The 11,933-nt window shown below is 45.4% G+C and overlaps 1 protein-coding gene across 2 annotated transcripts; it reads right to left on the minus strand.

Moving 5' to 3' along the window:
- Positions 1-848: 848 nt before the first annotated feature.
- Positions 849-11,163, minus strand: STPG3 (sperm-tail PG-rich repeat containing 3). Of its 2 annotated transcripts, none has more exons than XM_007475437.2 (7): positions 10,406-11,163; positions 9,748-9,935; positions 9,529-9,663; positions 7,160-7,248; positions 6,703-6,814; positions 6,451-6,570; positions 849-6,003 (listed from the first exon to the last, which is right to left on the minus strand). In XM_007475437.2, the coding sequence occupies exons 1-7, from the start codon at positions 10,513-10,515 to the stop codon at positions 5,870-5,872; spliced, it is 888 nt and encodes a 295-aa protein (XP_007475499.2). In that variant the 5' UTR covers positions 10,516-11,163; the 3' UTR covers positions 849-5,869. The 2 variants fall into 2 exon arrangements, with proteins under 2 accessions (XP_007475499.2, XP_056668741.1); XM_056812763.1 differs by having other exon boundaries at positions 5,866-6,003; positions 6,451-6,599; positions 10,406-10,635.
- Between the last annotated feature and the right edge of the window lie 770 nt (positions 11,164-11,933).

Genomic DNA, 11,933 nt, shown 5'->3' on the forward strand with positions numbered 1-11,933 from the left:
TGGGGAGGGGGAGGTGTGTATGATGACCAGTGCTGGAAGTTTGTTCCATATCAGGTGGTGTTTACTTAGCAGAGTATTTTCTCCACCCTGGGTTCAAGTACCGGTATTATTCCAAGCTTGGGTAACACAAGCAATCCTGGGGAATTTGTAGTGGTTCTCCTTCCGGATCTACATCTATAATACTGCCCAACCTGTAAAGATCTCTTCTCTTCTTCAAACTCCTATAGATTTATCATCTCATTCAATTAGTATTTAACATAACAGAGAAGCCCTTTGCATTATTAAACTTGATTTTTATATCCCTCTCCCATTAGATTAGAAACTCCCTAAGGAAACAGACATTGCTTGTCTATCTTCATCTCCCCACAAGGACCACAAGGCCTTGGCAGTGTTCCCAAGATAAAAGAGCCTTGAACCAGGAGGGCTGCTAGTATAAGCAAAGGCCTAAGTATTCTAAGGGCCCCACAAATGCCAACACAACTACTCGCCTTGGGTCTTGTAACCTCCTGACGGCTGGGGCAATCACTTAAAACTCCCTTGCCTCCCTTTCCACACCTGTAAAATGGAGATAACACCTACCTCCCAGGTCTGTTGTGAAGATCAAATACAATAATATATAGAGGGCTTATTAGTACCTAGTACCTAGTAGGAGCTGTAAATATTAGCTATTACTGTTGTGATTACGGTCTTCCATCAGCTGGCAATTTAGCATGAGCACTGACATGGCCTTTGCAAGGCTAAGCTGATTTGCCCAAACCATAGGGAAAGGAAAGGTCCTGGAGAAGAGGAGGGAAACTACAGGGAGATATTTAACTCCAATTCACCCCCTAAGCAGCTTTTCCCAAGTCTTTTTTTTTTAATCTGAAAAATTTTATTTAATTAATTTGGAATATTTTTCCATGGTTACATGATTCATGTTCTTTCCCTCCCCTCCTCCCCACCCCTGTAGCTGATGCACAGTTCCACTGGGTTTTACATGTGTCATTGATCAGAACCCATTTCCATGTTGTTGATATTTACACCAGGATGATCATTTAGAGCCTACATCCCCAATCATGTCCCCATCAGCCCATGTGATCAAGCAGTTGTTTTTCTTCTGTGTTTCTGCTCCCACAGTTCTTCCTCTGGATGTGGATAACATTCTTTCTCATGAGTCCCTCAGAATTGTCCTGGGTCATTGCATTGCTGCTAGTAGTTAAGTCCATTACATTAAATTGTGCCATAGTATATCCGTCTAGCTTTTTCCCAAGTCTTAAGGAATTTATTATCTCCAGAGACAATGAAGAGATTGTCTCTTTTCCCCTCTATCCAAACTGGCAGGCAATTATCTCCTCTAATCTACTGGGCATAATTTTATGGAAGGAGTTTCCCTCCCTGCTGCTCCCCTTAAATATTCATTCCTCTGTCTCTGAATCTCTGACTCTCCCTCTCCCTTCTTCCATCTTTCTCCCTCCCTCTCTCTCCACCCCCTACTTCATTTCTTGCCAGGCTGGAGAGAGTACAATAGCCTCTATTTTCCCATAGCCAAATAAAGAGAAAACTAATTCTTGGCCAACAGTGCACCTTAACAAAGATGTGTGTTTGTGCAGGTGCGTGTATTACATACACTATATGAGCATGTATATAGAGGAGGTACACACAGGCAGAAGTCATCAAAAGGAGAGCCAACCAAGTTAGGAAGCACAGTGGAAAGAATACCAGGCTGGAGATGGGGCAGCCTGGTTTCAAATCTGGCCTCTGATACTTTCTAGCTGTGTGATCCTAGGTGTGTCACTTAACTACAACTGCCTAGCCTTTATTATTCTCCTGCCTTAGAATTGATAAAAGACAGAAGAGACAAAAAAAAAAGCCAGTCCTGTTGATGAGGCAGCCAGGTAACTAGATACCCAGGCCCAGTGGGGAGGAAATTGGGAGATGGCTGGTATAGCCCATTCTGGGAAGGAACGTGTCCACAGAAGAGACCTGAATTGGGATCAGGCAAGATTTCACAGGCTTGCTGTCTTGTTCCCCTGAACCTTTTCAGGATTGACCAATCATGCTTCTCCTACCTGAAAGGACTGATTGTAGAACTGAATGGGTAGACCCAGGTTGGCATTATCTGCATATCCGTACTGACAGATGGCTGCAGAGGTCCAGCCCCTGTCTCCTCCCCTCATCCATCCTTTTCCAGTTTCTCCTTGTGGGGCCCCAGCAGGGGAAGGAGAGCCAAGGTTATGCCCCTCCAGCTCCTCCCAGCCACTCCCAGGATGACTTCATTCCTACTCTGAAGTATTTACAGCCCAGGGAAAATCTGATAAAAGCACATCAACATGGAATCATGTTGGGTCTGAGCTAATCTCAGAGCAAAAAGGAGGAACAGAGCTGGAAGCAGGAAATGAGGATATAGACTTTAAAGAGTCCATCCAGGAAAGCCACTGTCCAGGAGGCTTAGGTCTGGAAAGATGCCCTAGAGCCTCAGTTGATGAAGACATGGCACACATGCAGAAGCGGCACTCGGAGACCTGCTCCATTCTCCCTCTTCCCAGTGCTGGAGGACATTTGACCGTTCCACCCCTCTGTCCAGCCACCCAAAGCATGCACTTTCTCCCTCACCTCTCTCCAGTAGGTAGCATGGGCTCACAGACAGCTTGAAAACGTTTGCTAACACTGCTGAGAAGTTCTCTGGGCACAGAGTTGACTGGGCTCAACAACTCCCAGGCAGGAAAGTTCAGAGCCTGTATCCACCAAGGAACTGGGTCCGGCCCAACTCATGCCCACCCTCAGCTGTCATTGCTTCTAGGTGGCCTTGTTTCTGTAGATCTTGACAGAGGACTCCACATAGGAGAGCCTGTGTCATGCCACAACCTGACTTCAGTTTGGGAGCACAGCCCTGCAAGATACTCAAGCTAAAAACTACAAAGTGCTTCCCTAGGACTTGCTTTCTGCCAACTGGCTAACTACCAAAGAGCTAGGGAAATCAGGGCTACTTTTCAGACCCACTGAATCAAATTCTTTTGGTATTCTAAAGGTTGTTATGCTTGGAATCTCAGAACCCAAAATAGGGGCCTGAAAGAGCTGAAATAGGGCATCTGGAAATAGCAGCTCAGGATGAAGTAAGATGTAGGGAATTGATTCTAGCCTTGGTTCTGGAGAAGAGGATCTGTCTTGGTGGGCTCCTCAAAGATGCCCTGGAAAGAGGAAAGACTAGCCTCAAGACAGCCTCTGGAGGGAAATAAGGGTACACACAGAGCTTGGACATGGAGCTATGGGATCCAGAATCTGGCCCAACAAAAAGGAGATCCACAAGTTGGGTAATGTTCAGGGGAAGGGGACCCTCGTTGTGGTAAGGAAACTTGAAGCCATGAAGGCTGAGGACAGTCAACCTGGAGAAGACATAGGGAGGACATGCATTCAAGTATTTGAAAGACTATCACTTGGAATTGGGATTCACTTGGCCTTCAGAAGGCAGAACTAAAATAAACAGGAATGTCAGATTTCAGCTCAATACACAGAAAAACAACCTGGAAAATAGAGATGGGGCAAAAGTGGCATGGGTGGCTTCCAGGTTTCCCATTACTGAAGATCTTTAGAGTAAGCCTGGGAAACCACTCACTGGGAATATTGCAAGGGGAATAGATTTGATGAGTCTGGTGGGGAAATTGCAGGGGCATTGGACTAGCTGACCTTGCCCACAGGAAGACTGGATGATCTTATAAGAACTCTGTAGCACAATAGGGCAATCAGAAGACAGAATGTCCTCTTAAGGGAGGGCAGGGGGCAGCTAGATGGCTCAGTGGATAGAACCAGGTCTGGAGATGGAAGGTCCTGGATTTGAATGTGGCCTCAGACACTTCCTAGCTGTGTGACCCTGGGCAAGTCACTAAATTCCCATTGCCTAGCCCTTATTGCTCTTTTGCCTTAGAATCAATACACAACATTGATTCTAAGAAGGTAAGGGTTTAAAGGGGGAGGGGGGAAAGTAGTGTAGGAGAATGGAATTACTCTTTTATAACTCTAGGAAGACTCTTTGAACACTAGGCACATGCCTGATAGAAAAAACTCTGGATTTGTAGTCTGACAACCTGAGTTCAAATCCCAATTTGGCCACTTTGATGTGACTGAAATTACAACCTCTCTAATGCAGTTCCTTCTTTGGTAAAATGATTGGGCTAAATGGTTTCTCTGAGGTTCCTTGCAGCTCAAAAGTTATGATGCAATCATCACTGCGATCACTGCTTATCAGGGGATGTACCTTAGCCCCACTTGAGAACTTCCTTGTCTCTCCTATAGATGATGGAACTGGCTCCATTTACTCCCTCAGCTGATGTGTAGAATGTGTTGTCACTGCTTCACTGAGGATGACTTGTTCAAACCAAGATTTTATATTTAAAATTTATCAACTTTTTCCATAAACCTTCATTTTTGGTCATGTCTTCCAAATAGTACCATTTTGTGTTTTTTTTCCCCCCTTGGGGCATGACAGTGACAGTCACAGCTCCTGCAGTTTTCACAGGATTGCTGTCTGTTCCTCTGAACCTTTTCATAATTGACCAGTCATGCTCATTTCACCTCTCTGAAACCAGCAGGACCCAGAACACTGCAGCTCCCAAGCACACAGCAGCAGCCCCAGCCAAGGGCAGATATCCAAGAATACAAGAGAAGAGAACCAAGACTTGTATAGACTAGGAATTCCCTTATCCACAGAACAAGCCCAACTCCCTGTATGAAATCTGGAATGTGTTGGCTAAGAGCAAAGCTTCCACTCAAAAGTGCCAGTTCCTCAAACACTTGCCCTCTCCTATGCCAGGCAGGCCTGCTCCATTTGGGGTCTATCTCTACCCTTCTAAGCTAGGGCAGTTGTTGGGATTATGGAGAGGGTGGGATCCCATCAAACTAGAGAGGGAGTTTGGAGATGTGCTTTACTCAATACTGAACACAAACAGCATGCCAACAAGTCATGGACACATCTGTGCACATACACCTTGCTCAGAACTTCTACCAACTCACTCCCCAATCCTGAAGTTCCTTCCCTTACCTTGGGTAGCACCCCCCAGGGGCTTTGTGATTACTCGAAGGCAGGTCAAGCCAAAAACAGCAGCCAAGGATGCCCAGTGGCAGGGGCCTTCCCCTGAGATCTGTCTCCTGACTGGAAGAGTCTCATATCACATGAAGGGAGAGAGGGAATGTGTTTTTAAAAGATATATCTAATATACAGGCCTTAGCCTTGGGATCTAACTCACACAAAGTATCTCCTAGTGTGGGGTATGACTGCCAGCTTTGGCTGCAGTCTGCCCAGTCCCCACTCACGTCATCTCCCTTTGGCTCTACAGGATTTCTTGGGGCGGAGTTGCCCACTTTAGCTCTTCAGTGAGGGCCTGGGGCCCTGAAAGCCTGCTGACCTCAGCTTTAGAAAGAGATCATGGCTAGAGAAAGACAGAATGGGATACAACCACAAAAATAGCCAAAGAGAAAAAAGAGAAGACAGAAAACGTAGCACCCACTACTTTGTATTATGTGTTATCCTTAATTTTTAAATGTGTGGGTTTTGCTCATAATGCTTAATGTGTTGTGTGCTCTGTATCTTATTCTAAATGTCAGTTATCAATCTGTGTGTGGACTGGTGGCCATGAATGGAATAGAGAGTCTAGGAAAAAACAATATATAACTATATAACAAGAGAGGCACAAGATTGGACCTGGGCAGGGCTGGGGCTCTAAGACCAAGGCTTATGGTTCCAGAGCATAGGAAGGGACCCAGGGGAAACCTCTGGGTTCTGGGTTCTATCAAGTGGCCCAGGATCCTGAGGTCCCACGTTCTAATGTATAGCACAGGCCACAGGGAGGGATCCAGGTTCAAGAGGGAGGCTTGAAGGCCCCAGGCTTCCAAGGCTCTAGAGGGAGCAGAAGGGCCCTGTCTCATGTTTCTTAGGCCTGCGCTCACCCTGGATGAGGACTCCTGGGGTTGATGGATATCGGGAATTGTAGGAATCTTCAACATAGTATGCAGCTGGCCCTGGGGTACGAGCTATAAGGAGAAGGAGAGCTAAGTAAAGATACCAGAAGTCCAACCCCCACAACTTGGAACTTGACCATCCCCTGATTAGGCCCTGGAGACCTTCTTTCCCCATGTTCCTACTTTTGGTCTCCAGAGATCCCAATTCTCCAGTCTTCATCTTCCTTGTGAGTCCCAGAGTCTTCTCTGGACCCAGAGACTCCAATCTTCCCACCAGAACCCTAAAGCCTCATTTCCAATTTTTATTTCTGCCCCAGAGACCCTCTCCACCTATCCCCCTTCGTTACCACCTCCTCCCCAAGATTCCAATTCTCCATGTCTTTTCTAGGTCTCTAAAGTTCCCCTTTCCTCATTCCCAGATACGTCATTATTCTCACATGACTCCTAAGATCCTCCCCAGAGTAATGGTTCCTCATCCTAAGGACTACACTGCATGCCCTTTCCAGTCCCATGTCTTACCAGGACTGATCCAAGTGTTAAGACTCTGGGCCCGACTCATAGAGAAGGCAGGAGAGCGAGTACCCTTAAGCTGAAAGCCTGGGACAACGTTGTAGGTATTCGGACTGGGTCGCATTTCCTCTGTGGAATTGGAAGTCTAAAAGAGTGGCCTGGAGGCAGCGCATTAAGCTACATGAAGATCTCCTTCCCTCCTACCCCCTTTCCCCCCACCCACCCCCGCCCCAAAACCAGAGAGACCCCGGCTTCACTTACTAGCCTTGGAAACCAGCCTCCTGTGGCCAAAGGTGAAGGCAGGAAAGCTGGGCCGGCAGGGCTGCTGGGGCCCTAGACTGCAGGGCTGCGTGTAGTGGAATGGGGATGGCCACTGCCAGGATGATCAGAGGAGACAGAGAGTCGGCATAACAGGAGCTGGTGCTGAAGCTGTGCACACACAAGCCCGAACCCCTGCACAACCACCTCTCCCTCCACCTGTCTCACTACTGCACAAGGGATCCTGGAGGCCTCAGGGAACATCCCACACTGTTGGGCCCACACACTACTGCCAAGAATTCTTCCAGCCTCTGGTTTAGGAACTAGACCAAGGTCTGGGGGAGTGAGTCCATAAATCTCAGTGCAGTCATGGGACAAAGCAAAGGCCTAGAGGCTGGGCCAGGGTAGAGCCAGGGGTCTGGAGGCCAGGTCTGAGGGGGTCCAAGACAGCCGTGTGTACCTTCTTTTCCCGGAGGAAGTCTGCCTTCTGTGTGAAAGGGCTTTCACTCTGGAACCAGGTAGTTTGCCATGCCCTGCGGCCACCACCATCTGCAGGGCATGTTGGGAGTCAAGAGGGTCTCAGGGAGGGAAAAGAGGATAGGAGGCTGGGGCCTCCAGGGGGAAGAGGATAATCAGGGATGAGGGTAAGCAGGCAAGCCTGAATTTAAGAGGATACCAAATAGGATCCACACAGGACTAGAGGTAAAGAGTGAAAGCTGGAAGGGCTAGGGGTAAGGCTCCCACACTCCTGGCTCCTCAGACAGATGTGAATACTGGTTCTATAGAATCTGAGAAAGTCAGAGCTAGGCATCTATCACCCTTTTCCTTAGACTCACCAAGCAGGGTGTTGCCCATTTAAGCTGAGACCAGGAAGGATCACAGGGACAGGAACAATCTAAACCTTTGAACAGGTCAAGAGGTAGGTCCTGTGCACAGAGGTAGGGATCTCTTCCTACTACCATTCTTCTGAGGCCCTTGGATATAGCAAATACTAGCTAGTATCTAGTTCAAGCAAAATTGGTTGAAGTAGGAAACCTTTAGACTCTTTCCTGGAATTCACAGCTAAAAAAAAAGTAATCTCCAGGAGCAGCTAGGTGGCTCAGTGGAGTGAGAGCCAGGCCTAGAGATGGGAGGTCCTGGGTTCAAATCTAGTTTTAGATATTTCCTAGCTGTGTGACCCTGGGCAACTCACTTAATCCCCAATGCCTGCCCCTTATCATTCTTCTGCTTTAGAACCAATATATATAGTATTGATTCTAAGATGGAAAGTAAGGGTTTAAAAAACAAAAGTCTCTCCTTTTTGTTTTTATCTTCTTTCTTTCTACCCACCCATTCCTTGCAACTTAACTTCCAAGCTTACCCAGCACTTCAAATGAAACTATTCTTTCCAAGGCCACCACCAAACAAGAATTTGTATTTTTCTCAGTCCTTTTCCTTCTTGACCTCCTGCAATTTTTGACAATGTTGACCACTAATTTCCTCTTCTACTCACCTCTAGATGCTCCACAATTCTTTCCTGATTCTTCTCTAACCTAGTTGACCGCTTCTTAACAGTCTCATCCACTCCTCAAGATAAACCCCAAGGCTCTGCCCTGTGACTTCTTCCTACACATTGACTCCCATAGGCTCAATTGTCAATTTTTTCAGATTATTCTCAGATGAGTCTATTTGTCCCTGAGTCTCGTATCTCCACACTGTTCCATAAATTCCACATGTTGACAAAGGAACTTAGCTTCCATAAGTACTATCTACCCCTCCACAATTCTCATTTGAGGTTCAGGGCCCTTTACCATGCTTCCAATCACCCAGATTCACAACCTTGGTATCATCTTCCTTCTACTCTTCAGTCTCTTTCATGTTGCCATATCCAATCAGTTGCCCAGCCTTGTTGATCAGTAACATTCCCTGAATCATTTCCCTTCTCTCTACACTCATGCTCACCACCCTAGTATAGGTTTTCCTCTCTTCTTGTCTGGATTGTAGCAGTCTCTTCACTGAACTCCTGGCTTCCAGGCTTTTCCCTCTCCTATCCACTTGTCTGGAGCCCAAAGCACATACCTCACTGTCATTCTATAATTAAACAACCTTCAGCAGTTCCAATAGGAACTTCTGAAGTACAAACTTATTAAAAGCTTGTCATTTACAGCTCTTCACATGATGTAGCTTCAGCTTATTTTGCTAAATTTATTGCCCACTATAATCTCATCTCAGTCAAACATGCCTTCCTACTGTTGATACTCCCATTTCCCACCTCTGGGTCTTTGCCCAGGTTATTCCCTGGGCCTGGAATTCAATTGCTCCTAACCATCTCTTCTAAGGATCTTTAGCTTCCTCCAAATCTAACTCATGTCCCACCCTATGGGTAACCTTTCTTGATCTTCTCCCTGTGTTATTCTTTTTCCCTCCTCTTATTATTGAATATACATGTATCTCTTTACATATTGAATCCTTCAAGGAAAATGCAAGTTTTTGAAGTCAGGGAATGTATTTCATGTTGTATTTGCATCACTGGTGCCCAGTAAAGTGCCTTGCAATAAAGTTACAAACTTGAGAGATGCATATTTGATTGGATTGGAAGTTACCAGATGATAAATACAGGATTGAGAACCTTTCCTCCTCCTGGACACAGTGTCATTTGTCTACCCTACTCTCCCCTTCAACTGACAACTTTTTTGCCTCATTCCTATAGGTGAAAAGGTGAGAGCAGTTATATGGATATATATATATCCAAAGGATATATATATATCCTCAGGATATATATATATCCTGAGATGAGGGAATTGCTCAGGAGAGGACAATGTGCTGGGAATGGGACAGGTGGAGTCATACCCCGGATAGGTGCCTTGCAGCTAATGCTGTACTGGGGATGTGGTGAAGACTCCCGGATGCTCACATCAGGTACAGAGTACTGGGTTGGCCCTGGGGTATTCATGTCTATCAGGATTGGGGGTCGTCTTTCGAAGCCTAGGCACAAAAGACAGAATTGAGTTTCTGAGGAACACTGTGCCACTGCCCCTTCCCCCAACCTTGAAATAGTCTCAGACCTACCTATATCCCACATGGCTCTGCATTTACTGAAGTCTTTTACATTTCTAATCCGAAGAAGTTCTGGATCCTGCACCAGGGTGACTCCTCCCATGTGGAGTTTTTGAAGATTCTGGGGTACTGGAAGCTTTGTAGATTCCCACTTGTCTATAGATTGGGGGCGCAAGGGATGACCCCGAGTCAATTTCTTCCTGTCCAGGGATAGATAATGAACAACACAGAACTTTAGGGATTCAACTTTCATAATTATGCCAGTTCCTTTCTCTCTGAGCCCCATTCCCCTATCCCCCTCTTACCTGGAGAGTATCACTCTCTAATCCTATCCAATCCTAACCATATACCCCTTAAAATGGTAGTATTATTACTTCTATAGTAGTATTATTAATTCTATCTTTACCTCTATCCTCTTTCCAACTCTAATCATATCCCATTCTAGTTTCCATACCCAACCATTCCTTATTTCATTCCCATTCTTCCATTTTCATCCTCATCTCATATGATTCCCTTCCTAATTTCATTCCCATCACATCTATATTATCATCCTTATCTCTTTTCTCAAACCTATTCTCCACATCCCTTTTGGTTCTTGATTCCTCAAGGACCTATATCTCTTAATTCCATACCACCTTCCTAATCTTCTTCCAAATCTGAGGCCAATTACCCGCTGGGAGGTGTTGATTGCCTTGTCTGTATACCACCATGGGTCCAATGTTGGCCTCCATTCATATAAAAATTTGCCAAAAACTTCACAGCCTTTTGATCAAAATTCATCTTTTTCTGATCTAAATACGTGTCCACTGCTTATCTAGACTTTTACCAAGTCAGATATCATCGTCTTGTCACAAAGGTCCTCTTATTGTTGCCATGGTGAAGAATGGGGAAAGGGTGTTCTGGTTCTGAAGAGAATGAGATGGAGAGGAAGGTTGCTATCCAGGGATTGGATGTAGATTTTAAGACAGAGCTGAACAACCCAAATCACAGTCCACTTTCTCACCACTAAAGTTTTTCCAGTTCAGAAGTATCCTGTGGGATCTCAAAATTGCCTAAAAGGCTGTAGCCTACTTCCAAGGCTCATGATCTTGTGAATGAGGGTTAAGAAGGTCCTCATAATGAGTTCGCTTCTCCCTGGTCCCAATATTCATTAACTGTTTTTTTTTCTCTCCTTTTATTTTGCTTCCTTGTTCACTCACTTCCTCTTTTCTGCAGCCCTGGATTCCTGAATCCTCAAACTCCTTGGCTGACATTAGAAAATTTGGTCAGGGTGTACAACCTCCTCTCTCTCTAAAGGAGTATCTCAGGAAGACTTGAGGACTCAGTAGACTAGGTAATTGGGATAGAGGGGAGAGAAGGAAAAAGAAGAGAAGCCATTTTGGGGGACTACCAGGCAACATTCTTAGTGCCCTTGGTGATACCCCACTCTACTCCCATCTAAGGATCTATTATATGTTCCTAATCTCTCTTTTGTCCCTCATGACACATGGAACTTTCTATCAGTTGAGGACAATCTCAACCAATATATTTCATTGGTTCAGAGACTATCTCTGTATTAATGACTCCTCTTGCTCTTTTGCCCTTCTTCTTATCCTATATATACCAGGATTCCCTTTGTTTTTTTTGTAAACCCTTACCTTTGGTCTCAGAATCAATAATGTGTATTGGTTTCAATGCAGAAGAATGGTAAAGGTTAGGCAATGGGTTAAGTGATTTGACCAGGGTTACACAACTAGGAAGTGTTTGAGCCCAGATTTGAACCCAGGGCCTCCTGTCTCTAGGTCTGGTTCTCAATTCACTTGCCCCACAGGATAACCTTTGAACCCTAGAATTATTAGAGAGGAGACATACATACCTCACTGACATCATCAATCAGGCAGGCCCAGAAGGATCTAGAGACAAACATTCACTCAATGTTCAAAGCTGGGGTGGGGCAGGGGAAGCACAGGGAATTTAGGCAGCTTAAAAACTGAGAAACTGAGTGCCTGTCTAGTGTTATAGATGGCTACAGCCTGGGAGAAGATGGGAAAAGAAGATATGATCTTTTGTCTACTGGGGGCTCAAAGTCTAATTACAGCATCATTAAATCTAGAGATATATGGGCAAGTTCCCTTAACAGATGAGGAAACTGAAAGCCAGAGAAATTATTTGCCTAAAGTCATCAGTATAAGTACCAGAGTTGAGTTTTGAGTCCATAA

This window comes from Monodelphis domestica, chromosome 1 (assembly GCF_027887165.1).
Source record: "Monodelphis domestica isolate mMonDom1 chromosome 1, mMonDom1.pri, whole genome shotgun sequence".
In the NCBI taxonomy this organism is placed as follows: Eukaryota; Metazoa; Chordata; class Mammalia; order Didelphimorphia; family Didelphidae; genus Monodelphis; species Monodelphis domestica.